At 44.1% G+C, this 21,475-nt stretch overlaps 1 protein-coding gene across 1 annotated transcript in view; it reads left to right on the top strand.

Annotated features, from left to right (window-relative positions):
- Positions 1 to 8,320, top strand: part of SLC35F3 (solute carrier family 35 member F3) — a 75,268-nt gene extending 66,948 nt beyond the window's left edge. Inside the window, exons 5-7 of the mRNA XM_015419905.1 lie at positions 1,473 to 1,665; positions 5,409 to 5,498; positions 8,076 to 8,320. Coding sequence (XP_015275391.1) covers positions 1,473 to 1,665; positions 5,409 to 5,498; positions 8,076 to 8,320 — 528 coding nt within the window. The remainder of the gene's footprint in view (positions 1 to 1,472; positions 1,666 to 5,408; positions 5,499 to 8,075) is intronic.
- The last annotated feature ends 13,155 nt before the right edge of the window (positions 8,321 to 21,475 follow it).

Genomic DNA, 21,475 nt, shown 5'->3' with positions numbered 1-21,475 from the left:
ACTTTGTCTCCTATTTTTAAACTTTGCTGGTTTTATTGATGCTGGTGAGTAAAGCAACTTCCTCTCTTAGCAATGTTCTGTATTAAACTCAGTGGTGACTGGCAATCGCAATCCAAGACTTATTGGTGGCATTTAGTGTGAGAGTCTTCTTGAGTGAAGTTTGTTACCACCTGCCAGTAACTAGTCGGTAGAGTGTATCAAACCTTTCTCTGCTCTGTCCCCCTCTAAAGAGGAAGTAGTTTGTATTACTGAGCTAGCGGCACTGCAGTTAGCTGGACTGGGCATCTTAAATGGCACACAATGTGCTGTTTCATAGCTATGTTGCTTGTGGCATTTTCACAAAGCCACTTAGGGAAACTGGAAAGTTCCTTGGAAGAACCTAAAAGCTACAAATATTTTCTACACCCCAACCTTAAAACCACTTGCTTAGAAGAAAATCCTACTGAAATGGGACAACTTCAATGTAGGCATACTTAGGATGTAGTACTGGGTTTTGTAAATTTGAATACATAATTGAGCTAAAATAAGGACATATGAGTACTGTAGCAGGAAAACAGCAAAAATACCAGACAGATACACATGCAGGTTCTTGTTCAGTTTGGGAAAGAGCTCACCAAAAAGGGAGGAGTGATTTCTCCTGTTTCCTAGGCTGCCGCTCCCCCTGCTTCCATTGTGTTCAATGGGAAATGTTCCCAGGGGACTGTGCGTAGGAGTGCAGCCTTAGGCACCATTTCCCCAGTGACCGTGGCTTGGGCAATTTTATTTATTTATTTGCTTGCTTTCCCATAGAACACAAAACATTCAGGCTGCGGTCACACGGAGCATTAGTCATGCTACAGAGATGGAAGATAGGTGGATTTTCTGGGCGCGATCACAACGCCACATCTGGGAAGCGTAGCGCTCCCGTGGCTCACTCGAGGCTTCCTGCCGAAGATGCTGGGTAAAAAACTAGTACCTCCGAGGTACTAGTTTCCGGAAACCGCGGGGCAAGGGCGGACGTCTGATCGCGTTTCCGGTGGCATCCGGCACCCGCCCATGTCCCCTCGCAAAAAGGTTTTTTTCTCCCCCAAGTCTCCATGGGATGCGCACAAGCACCCAACGGAGCATGCACACACTTCAGTTTTTTAAAAAAACACAACCCGATTTGCTGCACTGCTCCGCTTTTTTGCCTGTGGTGTGATCGGCACCTCCCCCCTAACCACAGGACCATGAGGGGCCTCAACCGGACATCTGATCGCGCAGCCGCGCATTATTTTGCTCTGGGGCAAACAGCCACGCTTCCCCCCCCCCCCGCGCGCATTTTCCAGCCCATGTGACTGGAGCCTATAATCGTGGCACAAGCCAAATAATCTGCATTAGGATATTAATTGGGTTAGGCAGTTAGAAATGACATGTTTGAAATTACATGTGGTGGAAGAGTTAAAAGTAAATATAATCTGGGTTTGCATTCCGTTTCTCTTTCTATGTTACAGGTTTTGTTTAAGCTTCTCCTGGGCAGTGCTAAATTTGGAGAAGCCGCCTTATTTTTGTCCGTGTTAGCTGTCTTCAATATCCTTTTTGTTACCTGTATTCCTGTCATCCTTTACTTTACCAAAGTCGAATACTGGAGTTCTTTTGATGCCATTCCTTGGGGAAGCATTTGCGGATTTTCAGTCTTATTATTGAGTAAGTAAATACTGTGCATTCAAACATCCCCCAGTAACACCAGGTATTTGTTTATATATCGTCGACAATTGTGTTGGACAGAGTTCCTTTCCTCAACTTGAAAATTATTAGGTTATTTTACTTGTCCTGAAATCTTTTCTGTTTCTTTAAGAAATCAATAACTTCTCTGGCAACTTTAAGGAAATAAGTACTCTTGCATTAACTGCCATCATGAATACATCTTTCTTCACTGAAAGAATATTCCCATAGAATATATGCCCGTTCACGTGCTTCTGCTAGCAAGACCGCTCTTATGGTTCCAATAGGGATCCCAAGTCCCCCCGGGGGGCGGGGAAACCCCCACCCCAGAGGCCTGTCCCCTGACACCGCCGGATCGGTTCCCAGGGGGAACTCCACCTCGACGTGCGCGTCACCCGGAAGTGACGCGGGCATGCCGGGCACGCTGGGGGCGGGGCCATGGCCATACAAGGGAAAACTTTATGGTCTTCCCTTGTATGGACGTGGCCCCGCCCCAGCGTGCCTGGCGTCCTCCCGTCACTTCCGGGTGACGTGCGTGCGGTGTTCACGCGCTTCGCCCGCGCAAGCACACAACACGCTGGCTGGGAGCCCCCCGCTCCCGGCGAAGATACACTTGGCAACCCTAGGTTCCAACTGGATTTGTAAATGTTAAACTATGATATCAAAGTGCCTCTGAGGCTTGTCTGCCTTAATTAATTTCCTTTGTTACAGATATAATACTATATAAAGGCTGTGATTCCCTCCAAACAAAGCACCAACAGAAATTTTGTTTAAGGGAGATATAGTCAAAATTTTACCTGAAGCTTTGGCCCATTCATTTGAGCAATTTGCTGTGTAAATTGAATAGTTCTTAACATTTGTGGGAAACCTGATCTTACTTCAGTGGAAATTATGGCCAGGTCCAGGTTTTCACAGGCCCCCTTTCTCATCTAATCCAGAGTGAGCTCCTGTCTCTGGTCCCAGCTCCTGCCAACCTAACAGTTCAAAAGCAAGACATTGCAAATAGATAAATAGGTACCACTTTGGTGGGAAGGTAACAGCATTCCGTGCGCCTCAGCATCTAGTCATGCCGGCCACATGACCACGGAAACATCTTCAGACAGCGCTGGCTCTTCATCTTGGAAACGGAGATGAGCACTGCATCCCTAGAGTCGGATTCGACTGGCTTTCAAGCAAGGGAAATCTTTACATTTACCTAACCTTTAGATCTACTCTTTTTCCATTTCAATTTGATTACTCTGGTAAAGAAAATCATGTAAAATTTTGCTGTCTCGGTTGTATGAAAGCAACACGTAAAATTGCCACACTGTGGATATAGCCATAGTGCTTGGCTTTCATTGGAAAAGTGGTTGAGTATATTACTGCATTGTACAATTAAGATGGGGAAAGAATTCATGTTGTTTCCTGAGTCAGGTGGGTCAGTTTGTCAAGTGCAGTATGTTTACCACTCCACAGGAACAATCCAAGACACTTAGGAAAAAGAGCCCTTTGTTTCCTCCTCACTCCCATTTTGATCCGTAACTTAGATTAATAAGACATTCACGGCTGATAATTTCCCTCACTCTATGATAAAGTCCGCTAATACTTTTCATTGTAAACTGTTCCCAGCCATACCTCTTTCACCCTGAGCTGTGAATCAGCAGCAGACCCTTAAAGTATTCTTTAGAGAAGCACAATCCCTGTAATAACTTTTATTAAGAACAACCAAAATGATACAAAACATTGTGCAAGCTTTCGAGTTCACCAGAACTGTTCTTCAAGCCAGATGTTACAGAATTAAAAAAAGGATGGTAGTGGGGACATGTTTTCAGGCCATAGATCCTAGGACCTGCTCTTGCCTGCATTCCCGTTCTTATTGTGGGCAGGCAAACTGATATAAAGTGGTGCCTTCAGTGCCAAGTTGTATCCTAGTTCCTATAAGGAAATGAAAACAAATGGAGTCTCTCCACTAAAATTACAGAGACTAGCAGTTCCCCTTGTGCCAGTCAGATACCATGTGACCCCTTGTAGAAAAAGAGCAAAAGAATTATTTAGTCATGATATTAACATTTGGAGATAAAATTAATGTTGTGTGTGAGGTTAGTGGGGGAATGATTAGAGACTTTGTGGGGAATTGTTGCAATGGAGTATCATTGCTTTATTACCTCTTGGTTTTTTGGCCCCTGGCTTGCTGCAGCCTGAAACCTGAATCTTCTTTGCCTGTCAGAAAAATCCACCATATGCTGGTATAAACCATGACCGAAAAATGTTTCATCTTTGTTTCCCCTCCTTTGTATTTTGTAACACCTGGCCTGAGGAAGAGTTCTAGGGAACTCAAAAGCTTGTACACTGTTGTGTATCACTGGATTGGTTCTAATAAGGGTATTACATGGATGGTGATAGTGACCCTTATTAAATTTAGTGAGACCTACTTCTGAATAAATATGCATATGATCACACTGGCTGTGCTTTCCACTTTGGTTCTGGTAAGGCCAACCCCATGGGGAACAGAACAGCTTAGCAGAGGTTTTGCTGGCTGTAATGGACAACAGTTACAGATAAGTGCAACCATGTTTATTCTGATAACTATTGCATCAGATATGCCAGTGTATCCCTATTCATACATTATCTGAATACAGCTCTTTGGAATGGGAATACACTTGACAAACAACCTGATAGGGTTACCTTTAACGAGTTTATACTGTAACTGTACTGGCATAAGTGTGTGGGTTGGATCCAGTGATGCGTGAACAGAAAGAAAAATGTATTTAGTGCAGTTCCACTTGTACTAGCAGCTGAACAACAGTGGCTGTAGCAACACATGGCACATTAATATAAGTTTAAACTAAATAATGTGCATATGGAGCAGTAGACGTACAAAAGATGTTTTGCGTTTTTTCAGTTTTGAAATTGTATCAGAAGAAATATATTGTACTATGTTTTGTGCACATGGAAAAGTTAGTGAGGACACAGTTACTTCCACTTGGCACAAGCAGACAGCAAAGAGTGATTCCAGCACCTCTGCTTGTGCAGGGAGTGCGGTGCACAGGGAAATCTTCTGTGGGATCCAAACAACTGTATTTGCTATTGGAGCAATGCTTATCTAGGTGAAAGCCATAAAAGAGAAACAGGTAATTGACAATGCATGCCATATTGTGTTATTCCATATGGGCAAGTATTATGGAAAACATTATAATCTTCAGTGCCTCCCGAATCCTGCAGTTTTGGTGGTTATATCTGATTATAGATTCATATACACCAATAAAATGGGTATGGGAATGCAGTTGAGTGAATAATGAGGACTGTGTAAACTAAAACTTTCAGTAACTAACAACAAAGGCCTATACTCTGTGACTGTATAGTTAATTGCACAAGCTTGTTTCCCTGTCTAAGGGAGTGGGAGCTCCCTGCATGCAGTGAGGGCACATGTAGAACTCCTCCTTTAATGGAGTACCTCTTGCACACACATCAGTTCTTTGAGCACATTCACAGTCCACTGCACATACAGAGCCTCTATATTATGAGCACAATCTAGAGAATTTCAGTGACACTTCAAAGTGGGGTTCTTCTCTAGATACACCCCATGGCTCTGATCTTGACTTCTCATACTTGCAAGTATTTGCAGTGCTTCAAATGGGATTGCTTGGAGTGAACTGGTTAATGGATTGTCATGAATACTGGCTGAAGAGGCTTTGATTTTGTACCATGCTAACCCTAAAATAAAACATGTTTATTTCCTATTTCAGCATTCAATATTTTATTAAATTTTGGGATTGCTATTACATATCCTACCCTGATCTCTCTTGGAATTGTACTAAGTGTACCTGTAAATGCTGGTAAGACCTGTTTTACTTCAGATTACGTGCATGTATGGTTTATATATTATTAGTATATCTAATAGTGACCTGTGGCCCCCATTTGCGGATATCTAAATCTCTGGATCCAGACCACACTGACACTAAGCATATTTTCCTGCAAACCTGGGATACTCCCCAGGTTTGCAGAAAAATTGGAAAAGTTAAAAAATATATACTGGGGGGTTAAATTCCTCTCAAATTTTAAAAAAATGCATTGTCTGTGCATGCACTTACTAGTTTAGTGGCAGCCGCTGCTGCAGGTATCCTGGCCTGGCCACCATGGCGGAGGAGGCCAGGAGCAGCTACGGACCTGGCTGCCACAGCGGCAGATGCTGGGAGCAGACCAGTGCCCGGCAGCTGGTGGTGGTGGATGCCAGGAATGGCTCTGGGCCCAACCGCGGTGATGGCCGACAAGAGGAAACAGCTTTCTTTTGTCTGGAGATCAGTTATCATTCTGGTAGATCTCTAGGCCCCATCTGGAAGTTAGCAACCATAGGCCAGAAGAGCCCCAGCCTGAGTAAAACTCAGCCAGCAAGAAACTCCAAAGGCAGTCCAACAAACCTTAGATTGACTGTGTGAGGGCATTTGCTACCTAAGACGTCAGGCTCCTTGCCCTGCTTTTTATTCACAGTCCTAGGTATTCTAGCCTCTCTGGATGCAAGGAACAAATGAAAAAGAAAAGTTTTCTGCCAGCAGAATTATCTTCCAAATATCTTGTTGAAAATACTCATTCCTGCATAAATCAGACTATGTTGGCTCTCCAAACACCGGCTCTCCAAAGCCATTGATGAGATTGCCCCCCGGCGCCCTCTACGCCCTCGTAGCAAAGCAACCCTGACGATCTGGCTGAGGCTTTGGAGCCTGTGGCTGGATGGTTGCGGCAGTCAGTTGAAGTTAAATCCATCGAAGACGGAGGTCCTGTACCTGAGTTGGAAGGGAGGGGATATGGGAATTAGGCTCCCCATGCTGGAGGGGGCACCTTTGGTGCTGGCCCAGAAGGTGAGGAGCCTGGGAGTGGCACTGGATGCGCCTCTTTATGGAGGCCCAGGTTACTGCAGCTGCCCAATCGCCTTTTTCCATCTTCGGCAGATTAGGTTGCTGAAACCCTCTCTCTCGCCACGCAATAGTCACTTCCAGGCTTGTCTACTGCAATTCACTGTACACAGGCTTACCCAGAAATTACAGCTGGTGCAAAATGTGGTGGCGCGCCTGCTAACAGCAATGCTTATGCAGGCTCAATTGCATTGGTTACCAGTAGAATTCCAGATCCGCTTCAAGGTGTTGGTAATAACCTGAGGGACTGCTTCTTCCCGTATATGCCCCAAAGAGCGCTATGCTCCATTGATCAACATCTCCTGGTAGTTCCTGGCCCAAAAGATGTCCATCTTGCCTCGACCATGGCCAGGACCTTTCCACCCTGGCTCCTGCCTGGTGAACATTGCTCCCTATTGAGATTAGGGCCCTGCGGTATCTTCAATTCCACAGGACCTGCAAGACAGAGCTGTTCCACCAGGCTTTTGGCTGAGGCAGCAGACATCCATATATGGCCTCCCGGAGGTTTCTGTCATCCATTTAACAACTGCTGGCCATTATTTATATTTCATCATGGGCCAGGAACCTCCCACAACTGGAAAATTTCCTTTGCTATCAGCTTGTGACCACCATTTTAATATCTATGATGTTTTAAATTTTAATTTTATTGTACTAATCAAATATGGACTGTATAAATGAAATGCTGTTACCTGTCCTGAGCCTGCTTGCAGGAAGGGCGGGCTATAAATATGAATGAATAAATAAGTATTAAAACTGCAGTCCCGTGCACCAGTTCAGGATTAAGGGCCCCTGACTTCAGTGTGAGTGGTACTATTGAGTGGGTAGTGATGGGGTAGGAGAAACATTAGTTCCACACACCTTCAAATGGCTTGGGTTTCTCAGACAGCAGGCACCTTCTCCTTCTCCAGAGCAAGGCAAAGTGCTTTTGAAATTGAGCAGTTTTTACATCGGTATTTCCTGACTTGGGTCCTGAGCTGTTCAGGAGAAAGGCAGGCACGTAAATATTTTCAAAATTAATTAAAGCAAAAGTTGATGCAGCCAACTTACAATGATCCCATAGGGAATTCCAGGCAAGACGAGCAGAGGTGGTTCCCCACAGCCTGCCTCTGCGCCAGCGTCCCTGGACTTCCCGTCCACTTACTAACCAGAGCCAGCCTTACTTCACTAGAGCCGACAAGATTGGACTAGCCTGGGCCATCTAGGTTAAAGCATCTACTGTTTTAGAAAAGTCAAAATTCCCACCGGCCTTATTGCAAACCTTTAGTGCCTAAAGTACCTCCTTGTAGACTGTCCAATGATTAAAATATGTATGGAGCTTAGTGGCATAGTAGTCTTCAACTCCATCAATATTATCTAGTTTCATCTGTGAAGCCTTGACAAATCAGACTGAATTGAAACCCAGACCCATTTGCTTTTAGCCATGTGATATTTTTCAGAGCCTGTGTGTGATGCTTCTTAGATGCTTTCTACCCTTTAATGATACCACTTCAATGTTTCATGCAGTTGTTGATCACTACAGGAGTGAAATTGTCTTCAACAGCGTCCGTGTAATTGCCATTGTCATCATTGGCCTGGGCTTCCTCCTGTTGCTTTTGCCAGAGGAGTGGGACGAGTGGTTAATAAAGCTCCTCACTCGCCTCAAAGTACGAAAGAAGGAAGAGGTGCCAGAAGGAAATGGAGACATCGTGTCCGGATTACAAAATAAAAGCAGGAGAACGCGCCCATCCATGTCATCTTTCACACATTAATGCTGTTATTTTTATGGAAATTCTTTATCATTATATGCTATAATTCACAGGTCTTTTCTTGCAAAGAAGCACATGTGTCCGATACAGTGTACATAGATGTACAGTTTTGATATACTAGAGTCTGAGGCATCAAGTTTCAGCATGTCTAAGCTGCTTGCACTGTTTCACATCAGACCTTTCACTTGGGAGAACTTTCAAAAAGCAAAAACAGAACACTTTTTAAATGAATGTAATGTATAAATTCTCTTTATGTATATTAGTTTAATGATAAACCATCATGAGAAGCAGGGCATATGTTTTGAACATGAAGTACTGAATGACACATCACACACTGTGATTTACAGATATATAGAGAAAGATAATGTATATGCTATGCTGTGTCATAAGCTTATTTTTTAACCAGAGCTGTACTCTAAACATTTTCCAATAAACCAAAAGAAAATCTTTCATGGGGGTAGGAAAGGGGGTGGGAGGGAGGGAGGGAGATTGCTTTGTGAAAATAAGTGCACTTTGTGCCAGAGCAAAAGGATAAAATATTATGTTTTGCACTAAAGATGGGGAAAGCAGTCAAGAGTACCAGGGCACCATCGGCGAGGAATGCCTCCTGTGAAGGTCCCACTGAAATGAATGGCAGCTGTAGAAGAACATGGATGTCAGTCTTCCTGCATGCTTCCCATTCAATGTCAGTGGAATTTGTGCAGGAAAAATTCTCAGTGGATTGTGCATCAAATCTTCTTTAACTGTGCATGACTGCAGTCCATGCTTAATCTCATGCAAGGGAAAACATAGTGCCTTCTATAGAATTTTAATCCTTTGTCTGTGTAGAAGCAAGTCACACTGCAGGTTACTTGTGTTGGTCTTACCACATGAAGAGGTGGCTCTGCAGACATAGTGCTCTTGAAACTCCCAAAGAAATCAATGAGTGCCTACTTAAAGCCACTGATTATTGGGAGTGCTGAACACCTAGGGGCTACAAGGTCTTGTCCTCTGGTTGGATTCACTTCCCACTTACATGGGTCTTGAGCTGGAGACCATCCTGTTCCTTATTTGTGTGAGTGAGGGAAGAATCAAGCTCTGTGCTTAAGAACCTTGCTTAAATCTAACACTGAAGCTAACAGCCACTTATGATGTGAACACTGTTGAGAATACAGAGGAACAAAGAGGTGAATTGCCACTTGCTTTTACTCCATTGCTGTGTTTTTGATGAGGACATGCAAGTTATTTACATCAAATCTAACACTTTTTACAAACTTGTAAGCACCAAGCTGTTTACTTCTACAATTTAGGTTTGCCATTGAATTTCTATCTGTGATAGACCATGTGATATGTACAAAGAAAGAGACAAAGGGTATAGTTTACTATTTTTGAAGTTTACATTGCTGCATACAAAATTTAAAATGTTATTTTGAAATGTTGCCATAACCTAATGGTACCTTGCTGCCTCCGTGGCATTTTTGTGTCAAAGGGGGGCCGCATTCACTTCTCAACTTTTTATTGAATCAGTTTCAGATTCAATTATCTGCTTGACGAAACTAACTAATAAAATGATTGCTAAAGCAACCTAAGTCAGTGGCTCCTTCTTTGCCATCCTGCCTTAACTGTAAGCCAATGTAGTCTTTTTTTTCCTTCAGAAACATTTTAGTTACACTGAAGTGACAAAAAAGATAAAGGGCCTTCTTCATTACCCTGACAGTTACTTTACCTATGCATCAGCTCACTGCTAAAGTTCCTTCATTACGGATTCCAAGAAGCTCACATGGTTTGTCTTTGTTATGACCTTAGGGAAATTCTCAAGAGAGTTGGTAGGTGAATAAAATCCATCCCAAAACTCTTTGGTACCAGGAAGTTTGTCTTAACACCCTCCATCGTATTCAGTGTAATTACTCAGGTGCCAACAATTGAAATGCCCATAAGGAAGAGATGTCCTTGGGAATAAGGTCTCTTTTTTTAGCACTTGTAGGAACTCAATGAGACTTGCTGCCCAATCCTATGTACAAGTCAACAAGTAAAAGGCATCAGCCTTAGGTGTTTAACTGTGCACTCAATTTTCATTAATCCAGACAGGAACTGGTTGTGCCCAACTTTTGCTAAGTGATTTCCTATTGTTGTGTCTTCCTAGTCGCTAAAGACCACCAGAACATCACTGTAGTCTAAGGATGCAGAGGTATGCTTCCATTTTAGCACAACTCAGCTGTCCTAAAAAGACTGAAAATACCCTGTAATAAACAGAGCTTCGTTAAAACAGTGAATTATGTATGAGTACTGACTATCACCAGTCCTCACATATAGATTTTCCTGTTGCAGAATATTAGGAGGATAATTTTACTGAAGTTAATGGACTTTACTCTTCATCCTCACAAACTGCTTTTATATCACAGAATGTTCATAGGCTTCACAGCCTTTCCCATTATTTTATGCCCTAGAGGTTTGAAGTCCTTTTTGGATTTACAATGGACTTTACAAATCGTTATGATAAGTGAACAAGATCCAACCCAAATTAACCACTGTAATAGTCCCAAGGATTTTAGTGAGAACAGTGAAACATTAGCCTATTCATCAGATGCTGAACCTTAATCTATGTCTGGTGTTTTGAAAACCTCATCTATTGATTGTTTTATTCATACTAGCAAATAGCTGTTCAGGCAGGAAGGAACTATGAAGATAATCTTAAGTGAAATTCTAAACATTCCATAGTCAAAAATTGAGGATTAAAGTCAAGAGATTGCATAATTCATACACATCCATAAGGCTCAGTATAGATTGGTACATTTCTTGGATAACGAACTCAGGGCAGAGTGATTGCAAATGGCAATATACTTTCTGATGCTGTGCCACCAATATTTGACAGTTTTGAGAGTTCAACAACAATTATCTTAAAAAGGCCAAACCATTTGAAATGTTGCCTCATCAAAAGTTCATGCAGGTTTGCTAAAAAAAGAAAAGAAAGAAATATCCTTCTGTATTCATTACCATATTGCAACAGTCATTTGAACACAACCACTTAAAGAACAAAAACAGTAATTAAATCAGAAATTCACATGAAAATACATGAAAGAATTGTGTCTGCTTAGGGGAAAGTAAAGCTAATGAATCTCTCATAACATTGCTAGGAAAAGAATAATAAATAAAATATAATCAGTTACTGAACTGTACTGTGAAATCTTAGAAGAAGATTGTTTTAGAATTTTTTACACTGACTCTGCAATACACAGTACAACATAAAGCCCCTCCGTTCTTACCATTGCCTTCAGGGACTCACCTTCAGACAACTTCAACACAATATGTCCATCAATGCATGTTGGGCAATTGCTTCATAGGTGCCACTACGGTGTAACAAGTTCTTTGGGAACAGCCTGACTAAATTCCCTCTTTATTTATTTAGATTTACTATCCCGCCCTAACCCCTGGGGGGTCTCTGGGCGGCTTACAGAGGTGCTCATCACATTATTACAGAATCTAACCTAGGGCCACAGACATATATAGGGGTGATGACTACCCTACCAGGCACCCTTTTTCTTGTGGCGGATCTTCGGATCTTTATTAACAAAATCTAGATTTAAGAATATGTCTGACACTTTTCAGGACTGGGGAATGAATCTTGTTTCTAGACACCAGCATCAATTTTTCTGAAGGGTTTTCCAGTTTTCCTGTGTGTCACCAGCACCAGAGCTGTCCAAGTAACATTGTACCGTTGACTGATGCAATGCACAAATAAGCACAACCTTCAAAACTGCCAAAGAGCAAGGGATTTTCTGACAAATTTAATGATTCCCCTTTTGTCCTGGGCATTTCTTAAATTAAAAAAAAAACTAGATGAAACATTTGCTTTCATGGAATACATATGCACACACCAGTTTTATTTAGGATATTTAGTTCAGCCATAAGAGAAATGACTTCCATAACATCCTACTAGTCAGCAAGATCTAAGTGATAGGAAAAAGCCTGAAATTGGGTATTCCATTTGCTGGTATTTCACAATAGTTTTAGATATCAATTTAAAGACGCACTTAAGGTTTCATATATACATAGTATAGGAAAATATTAGGCATGGATCTATGCCTCATGCTTCTTCTCATTAAGATACTCACCAGAATTAATTTGTATTGTTCAAATGAAAGCTGTGAACCACTTGCTTATTCAAGTGCACATAAAACCAAATGAAGTGTGTGCAAGATCAAAGCATAAGCCCCTCAAAACAGAATAGGTTTCTGTTCAAATGCAGTCAGGATTCAAAATTTAATTTGCTCTTGTATGCACTAAGGAAAATTAAGTTTGTAAAACCGGTCAGGAAAAAATACATGCAGTACTTATTGAAATACTTCTCCAAAGCAATTAATCAAGTTCATGGATTCTTTAGCTACACTAAAAAGCTCTTGTTAGGCCTCCCAAGCACTCTCAACCAGCAGATCTTACTGGGAGCACTGCTGCTTATTCTTACCTAGGTTCATGGCTGCAGTTTTCAAGCCCATTTGCAGCACTCAGATCCAGGATTCTGTGCAAGGGCTCCTTCCAGCCCATCTGCGGCAAGAGACTTCTCCCCTTAGCTTTGGAACCTGGGCCAACCCTTACTTCTTTCCTTACTCATGCAAGAGACTATATGAGCGCTACTGTAGCAGTGCCCTGGAAATGCCACATATGGCATAACTAGACCATACAAAAGATTTTGAGGAACAGAGAGAGTCAAGGAAATCAAGCTGCAAGTGACAGCTTTGGCTGTATTCTAAGGACAGCCAGACCAGTCAAGCACCTGGAGAACTTCGTGTGACTAGAACACAGAGTGACAAGCTGATTTAGCAAATCCCATAGGAAGCCCCGTGTCTGATGTCAGAAGCTACTGTTACCAATCAGAGACATAACATATAGTCCCACCCCATCAAGCATCTGGTAATGGCTTTGCGCTTTCATGATAAAGAGGTGGTCTGGCCCAAACTGGATTGTCCTTTGTCCAAAATAGATTAACTCAGTCAGGATGGTCCAATGTGGAATGGAAATGAACAGGTTACTCTGATGTAAACCCCAGGGGTCCGACACCACAGACACTCTAAGTGGTGCTCTTGAGTCCTAGTAAGGTTTTAGGGTTTCTGTCAAACCTCCCCTTTGAACTTCAGTTCGGGCCGGCTTGTTTTGCAGAACAGATACTCTGAACTGGAGTATGGGGTATCTGATACCAGCAACGCGATAACTTATACTCTAAACCAGAGAAGTTTCAACAAAGGGAAACAAAAGTACACCACCAAGCAGAATAGTTCTGGGTACATAATCTTTGCAAGCTAATTATAAAGCATGTTAGGAGGGCCTTCTGGATAGTGCATTAGTGGTTACAATGCTCTTGCCTTTAACGCGTTTGATTGCAAATTCATAGTCTTGCAGGGCTAAGCTCCAATGCAGAAGCTTGGTGTTAGTCCCTTTGGCTTTACTGAGCAAACAGAGTGGGGAGTGATCTCTTCACAGACTAAACTTTCTCCCCAGATATATGGATGTAGTTTAGACTGAGACCAAACTATCAGCAGGCATTCCTTTTCAATAATTACTAGGCCTTGTTTCCATGGAAGGAACTTGCAACTGAGGTAGACCATTGCATGCCGCTTTCCTGTGTCATCAGCTTGGAACATAGCAATGCCAAGGTCTTTTTCTGAAGCATCAGTGTGGATTTCAAAAGCCTTCTCAAAATTGGGTATAGCTAAGATGGGTTGAATTGTTAGAGTTTTAATTGGTCAAATGCTTTCTGGCAAACCTCTGTCCAAGCTACTTTGTCAGGTACTCTCTTTTTACAAAGGTCTATGAGGGGCATAGCAATTGTACTGTAGAGCTCTACACATTGGCAGTAATATCCAGCAAGCCCCAAAATGACTGGACATGCTCCTTTGTGGGGGGTCTAGGCTATTGAGAAATCCGTTTACCTTTGGAAGGTCAATTAATGCAGTTTCTTCCAATGCTATGTCCCAAATAAACCACCTCCCCCAGTTCAAACTGGCATTTGGGGGCTTTGACCATGAACCCAACCTTGCAAAGTTATTCCAGAACAGTACTCACATGTTCCAGGTGTTGTTCCCAATTTGAATTGTAGATGGCAATGTCATCCAGTATGCAACAGCAAAAGAACTTAGCCCATTGAGAAGTCAGTTGACTAGCCTTTGGAAGGTTGCAAGGTATTCCAAATTCAAAAGGGAGGATAGCGAACTCAAAAACCAATTTGGTTCTGACATCATAATCCAAAGGTGTTTGTCAATATCCTTTAACTAGATACAGGGTGGTAATGTAGGCAGTGCCCTCTAGCTTTTCTATAAGGTCATCTACCCAGCTAGCTCCTCAGTTAAAGCGGTAGTGAGACAGGACTTGTAGCTTGCCTCTGCGCTTTCCCAAAAACTGAGATATCGAGGGTCTTCCCCCTCCTGATAAGGAACAAAGTATTTGGGGGTAACTTTTATTTTTCTGCTTTGCTCAGCCTGCAGGCACATTAGCTTGAGGTCATGTTTCTGCTATTCCTGCACATTTCCCCTTTTCTCTTGCCATTTTTTCTTCCTTTTAAACTCTTACCTGCACGCTTTCCTCTTCTCCTTATACTGCTGCTCCTGTGTCTTTAGTTTTTAGATCTCTGTCTCCTGGTCTCTTCTGTGCCACAGCTGCAGCTTCTCTAGCTCCTTGAGCCAAACCCTGGCTGGCTTGGGCACTCAGCTGCAACTTTTAAGCTAAAGAGCATGTTTTTTGTTAACAACCGCTAGGACATGTAGAGAGTGGAGGACAGAGGAAATGCATGTTTACGTCACTTTTCTTTTGGGTCCCTTGCTCAGACTGTTGCTATGCTGGGAGTCCGCATGTGGGCATTTTCTTTTTAATTAATATTTTAAGACTTTTAAAGCTGGTGGCAGTTCTCTGTACAACAGAGACCTCCATTATGTCAGGCAAACTATATTAAAAGGAGCGCCAGAGGCATGGAAGGGGTAGTTGATTGGCAAGTGGCTGCTCCCCCTGTGGTTCACAAGTGCAGTAAGCTGTCCCCAGGTTAGGTAGTGAGTCCTCCTCCATCATGGACATGACAAGTCATGGGGACGGGGGCCCCTTCTAGGGGTATTTTTGCCAGTTAGGGTTGCAAACTAGAGTGGGAAATTCCTGAAGTTTTGGAGAGTGAAGATTGGGGAAGGTGGAGTTTGGGGAGGGGCGGGTATAATGGGGAAGGTAGAGTCTACCCTCCAAAGCAGCCATTTTCTCCAAGGGAACTGATCTCTGTTGTCTACAGATCAATTGTAATTCTGGGATATCTCGAGGCCCCACCAGGAGGTTGACCTATTTGGCCTCCAAGTCTACTCCTGCTTCCCCACTCCATGGCTTTGTTTTACCGAAACCAAGGCCTGGAAGACAGGAATATTGTTGTGGTTGCCTCACAGCCTTCAAAATCACCACTGAGAGCTTAATGGGCAGTCTTTTCTTAAAATTACAGGTGCTGTTTCTATTATTTGGGGGAGTTTTAATCCCCCACTATATCCCCCCATACTTTTTTTCTTTTTAGATTTCATATTTTTCTGCAAACCTGGGAACTCTTTCAGGTTTGTAGAGAAATCCCCTTTAATTGACTGAGGATTTGCTGCATGTAAAGTAACTGTTAAAAAGATTAGAAGCAACCAAAGCAATTAATGGATTTGACAAGAACTGTTTCATCAATCAATTTTGTATCATCTTAAATACACCCAGCTGGGAAACCAAAGGTGTCCTCCAAGTACCATAAATCAACAAAATCTCACCTGTCCACACACAAATGTTAAATGCTAAGCAGTTACCCTTTTCTAGCTCCACTGAGGTCAATGGGCTTAGAAGGCTGTCACTCTGCTTTGGATTGCACTGTAAATCTTATCTGAATGGCTGCTTCATCTGGTAGATAACTTACAGCTAGTAATTTAGCAACAACACTCGAAGGCATGCAGCGAGGGGACATGCGATAGCTCCATGGGTAGAGTGCATGATTTGAAAGCCTGGGTCCAGACTCAACTTCCCAGAATTGCCCCAAAATGCAGTAGGACACAGGCTTCCTGAAGCCTCTTGAGAAAACTGCTTTATACTGTCAGTACAGGACAGCTTATTGCTCTGCCCTCAGGCCCATAGAGGAATCTGCAGCAACCAAACCCTACCCCACTGTGAAAACCATGCTGACGGCACCCACATCTGCTGGGCCATCCTATGTAGCAGACAGATAAACACAGACCAGTTGCTCAGAAGCACTCTGGCAAAGCTGGCTCCTGGCAGACCAAGGAAGGCTGAGGGGGATGGAGGCACCCGAGGATGAGATCAGTGGACAGTGCCAGCTGTGAGAAGCCCAGCAACAGCCAGAGGGATGAAGCTGACCAGATGGAGAGGTAAGAGTGGGACAAAGGTGCACCCCAAAGACACTGGGATGACTCTGATGGATACATTTGGCCCCTAGGCAATGTTGGTTAACTAAGTGTTCTGGATAATCAAGTACCAAATAACAGGTTTTACTGTACTTACATCCTAGTCTTCCTTTAAAAAGCTCAGAGCAACTCACACTGGGTTCCCTGTGGTCTCCTATCCTGGCACTGCTGTGGTTCACTATCTTTATTTCACCACTGCCATAGGATTAAGTGTTTTCAGTTCTTTCATTGGGCCTAATCTGACCATTAAGAATTGTTTAGATGGGAATACAATGTAAAACATAAATGTGACCATATCTGACAAATTGTTTGGCTTTGAAGCAAACCATCAGGAGGGCGACCTCTTCATGGATGTTCTAATTCAAAATGACAAGAACTATCTGTAGATTTTCCCCTATTGCAATGGTGTATTTTAAGCAGTAAATAGCAACAATGTTCCCTCAGGATTATGACCCACAGCAAATTATAGACACAGCTATCTTTTTTCCCCACATGAAGAAAATCTCACAAGTTAAGAAACTGTCAAACCTGGAAGAGGCAAATCCACTATTATCATGAAGAAAAATAGAATGTTGCAAAAAGTATGCCTTAGGAGAAGTGTCATAGACCTGCAGACTCTTACCAAAGGCATTTGAAAATTTCAAGTGTTGGTTCAACCCTTTCCTGAAAGCTGTCATAACTGTACAGAACTTCAGCTCCTGGTTCCCATGGAAACAAGTATCATCTCTTCTTTTTGCTCCATGAGAAAATTTTTATTAAAGTGTTTGAGGTTTGCAGGCTGCTGTTCTATGAAACAAAAGCTGTTATTCCTATGAATAGCAAAACTGAGATTGCTCAAACGATCAACAATAGCTGCTGTTGTTAGAAATTCCAAGGCAGGTACGGTAGCAGCAGGAGCTTCTCATCTCCAACTGAACCACCCGATCCACCCCAAAGTATAAAGCAGAGTAAACAAGCTTCACCGAATCAAGATACCCACTGGGCAGACTACTGATCAAGCAAATTATCCCTTTCCAACGTCACCAGTCACCGTAATCTAGGAGAAAACTGTTTCTCAGGGCCAATATGGTGGCCATTTAGATCAGGAAAGGTCTAATTGAAAAACCGTTTGCTTAAGCTTGAAAAGCGGTTTGTTTAGGCACCTAGTTGCTCAAGAGACAGCAAAACACACACTTCCTGTCTAGGAAGGTGGGGCAGCCCCTTTAAGAGCCTGGGGTTCATATTACTAATGAATGCTGGCTCCCAAGTCACAGGAATCAGGATGTTTTGGCAACAGGAGCATTCCCATTACAATCCCTAGGTCCTCTGTGTGAAGTGTCGTCAAGTCGCTTCTGACTTATGGCAATCCTATGAATGACCTTCATAACATCCTATCAATAACAGCCTTGCTCAGGTCTTACAAATCAATTAGAAAGGTCAATTTAATTGTGTAGCCATATTCTCATATTTGTATCTAGTAAGCAATATTCTTAATGCCCAACTATGGATGTATGAAACCAATGTTTTGATGCGGATTTTTAAAATTACATAAAGGAATTATTGCAGCTTGGTCTTGGGAAGATAAACTAGAACAATGATCTTAATTGATATAATTGTTTAAATGGAAAGGAATATCAAAATATTAACTATCGTGTTAACAATAAAATCGATAACAATAAAGTCTATTAACAATAAAGTCGAAGTCCTGCGGGACTTTGTACAGGAACAACAAGCTGACCTGGCATGCGTGACCGGGACCTGGGTGTGGGAGGGCGAGACATTAGCTCTCGCCCAACTTGCCCCGCCAGGGTTCTCGGTCCTCCATCAAACACGGACAAGGGGGTGGGGGGGAGGTGTGGCTCTATTCATTCGGGAGACTTACTCCTTCAGGGCGCTCTCGCAGGTAGAGATCACGGGCATAGTGTGTCGGTGCGATGCTGGAGGCTGAGGAGAGTTTGGCTATTTGGTTGGTGTACCGACCACCTAACGTGCCGGCCAATAGTCTGGCATCCCTGCTGGAGGCCATATCAGGCTGGGCACTGGAGCACCCTAGGCTAATTGTCTTGGGTGACTTCAACGTCCATGCTGAGGATACGACCTCCAACCAGGCTGTGGATCTAGTGTTGTCCATGGCAGCACTGGGACTCTCTGAGTTCATCTCGGCACTCACGCATCGGGCCGGTCACATGCTCAATTTGATCTTTGCAGCAGGAGTCATGGTGGACCAGATCACTACCCTGGCAGTGCCATGGTCGGACCACCATGCCCTGAGGGCCCGTCTGAATGCTCCATGCCAACCCTGTTTAGGTGGCAACCTGATTTTGGTTCGCCCACAAAGTCAAATGGACCCGATGCGGTTCCAGATGGCTCTGCGGGATCCAAGGCCCCCTGGTGGTTCGTTAGATACGCTGGTGGAGGATTGGAATTGCTGACACTCCTCAGTCATCGACGAGATCGCTCCCAGGCGCCCTCTCCGCACTCATGATAGGCGAGCACCCTAGTATACCCAGGAGTTGCGGCGGCTGAAGCGAGAACTGAGATGGCTAGAGAGACAGTGGCGCCATGCTTGCGACACAGTGTCAAGAACATCCTATAGGACGTTTATGAGATCCTATGAGATGGCAGTCAAGGCCGCAAAGAAAGAGTTCTATGCGACCTCGATTGCATCTGCTAGCTCACGCCCGGCCCAATTATTTAGTGTAATTCGGTCTTTGACAGCTCTGCCTCAGGGCAGGCAAAATGCTAGGGAATTGGATTTAGGCTGTGAGGCATTTGCGAGCTATTTCGCAGATAAAGTCTTGGCTCTCCGCCGCGATCTCCCCGCCACAATTGAAACAGTTAGGGAACTTGAGGCCCCTTGTATGTCTTTGGTGCCAGGTTTAGTGTGTTTTGACCCACTCAGCCTGGAGGAAGCTGACAGGTTGCTTGTATCGGTGCGCCTAACCACATGTGACCTGGATCCGTGCCCCTCCTGGCTTATTAAAGCAGGCCACGAGGGGTTTCGAGGTGCACTGCAGGAGATTGTCAATAAGTCCCTCGTTGAGGGATGGTTCCCTGGAGCACTCAAGGAAGCAATGGTCCGCCCTCTCTTGAAAAAACCATCTTTGGACCAGACCGAATTGACCAACTATCGGCCGGTTTCCCATTTGCCCTATTTGGGCAAACTTATCGAGAGGGCGGTGGCGTCACAGCTACAGGGCTATCTGGATGAGGCTTCTGTCCTCGATCCCTTCCAGTCCGGCTTCCGCCCGGGCCACGGGACAGAGACGGTGCTGGTCACTCTGACGGACGAACTGCGTAGGCATCTGGATTGAGGTGGCGTGGCAGCACTGGTGTTGTCAGATCTGTCGGCTGCATTTGACACAGTCGACCACCAGTTGCTGGCCCGCCACCTCGCTGATGTGGAGATTCAGGGGCTTGCTCTTCAATGGTTCGTCTCTTTTCTTCAAGGTCGGGGACAGAGGGTGGCGATTGGGGACCAGCAGTCCCGAAGGCACCCCCTTGAGTGTGGGGTCCCCCAGGGAGCTGTGTTGTCCCCTATGTTGTTCAACATCTATATGCGCGCCCTCGCCCAAATTGTCCGGAGGTGTGGGCTTGGGTGTCATCAATATGCTGATGATACTCAGCTCTATCTGATGCTAGGCGACCAGTCGGATTTCGGTCCCGATGACCTTTATCGGGTGTTACAAGCTGTGGCTGGTTGGCTCAGACTGAGTCAGTTGAAATTAAACCCAGCAAAGACGGAGGTCCTGGGCCTGAGTCGGACCGGTCTGGGGTTGGGGCTCCCTCTCCTGGCCTTCGACGGGGTGCCTTTGGAGCCTGCACGGGAGGTTAGGAGTTTGGGTGTGCTCCTGGACTCCTCGTTAACAATGGAGGCCCAGGTGGCAGCCACTGCCAAGGTGGCCTTTTACCATCTGCGGCTGGCTCGGCAGTTGGTCCCCTACCTTGACCGTGAGGACCTGGCCACTGTGATCCATGCGACGGTCACCTCGAGGCTAGACTACTGTAACATTCTCTACTTGGGGCTGCCTCTGTCCCAAATCCGGAAGCTGCAGCTAGTGCAGAATGCTGCAGGCAGGCTGTTGATGGGCCTCTCTAGGCGAGACCACATCCAGCCTGTGCTGCAAGCGCTGCACTGGCTGCTGATAGCATACCGGATTCGCTTTGAACTCCCGGAGGAGATCAGGGCCCTGCGGGACCTTTTACAGTTCTGTAGGGCCTGTAAGACGGAGCTCTTCCGCCAGGCTTTTGAGCAGGAGCCGCCGCCACCACTATTCCACCACCGTGGTATTGCTCCATCGTCTACCCCTATTATGGGAGGTATGCATCGCCTGGCAGAAGCGCGTAGAACATTGTCACTGGAGACCTCACTATTGAGACAGCTGGCTGTCGAATTGGGATTATTATGCCCATCTTGGGGTGATTTATATATAGGATGACATCAGAGCACCTTAAATATTGTATGGGTTTTATTGTGGTTGTTCAATGTTGTTTTATTGTATTTTATCTATTTAATTTGGCACTAGCCGTTTGTTAGCCGCCCTGAGCCGTTTGGAAGGGTGGGATATAAATCTAAAAATAAAATAAATAAAAAACTAAAATAAATCTTAATCTGTAAGGAAAAACCCCCAAAACAAAATGTATTTATTCATTTAACACTTTTTACCCAGCCTTCCCTTGTGATCCAAGGCAGCTTACAATAATAGTTTTTAAACTTGTCCAGTTAAAACCTTAAAAGGGAGCGGTGGCGCAGGCAGTTAAACGCCTGCACTGTAGCATCACCTGAGCAGCC

This window comes from Gekko japonicus, unplaced genomic scaffold (genome assembly GCF_001447785.1).
Source record: "Gekko japonicus isolate JY-2015 unplaced genomic scaffold, Gekko_japonicus_V1.1 scaffold315, whole genome shotgun sequence".
In the NCBI taxonomy this organism is placed as follows: domain Eukaryota; kingdom Metazoa; phylum Chordata; class Lepidosauria; order Squamata; family Gekkonidae; genus Gekko; species Gekko japonicus.
This window is presented reverse-complemented; position numbering and strand designations above follow the sequence as displayed.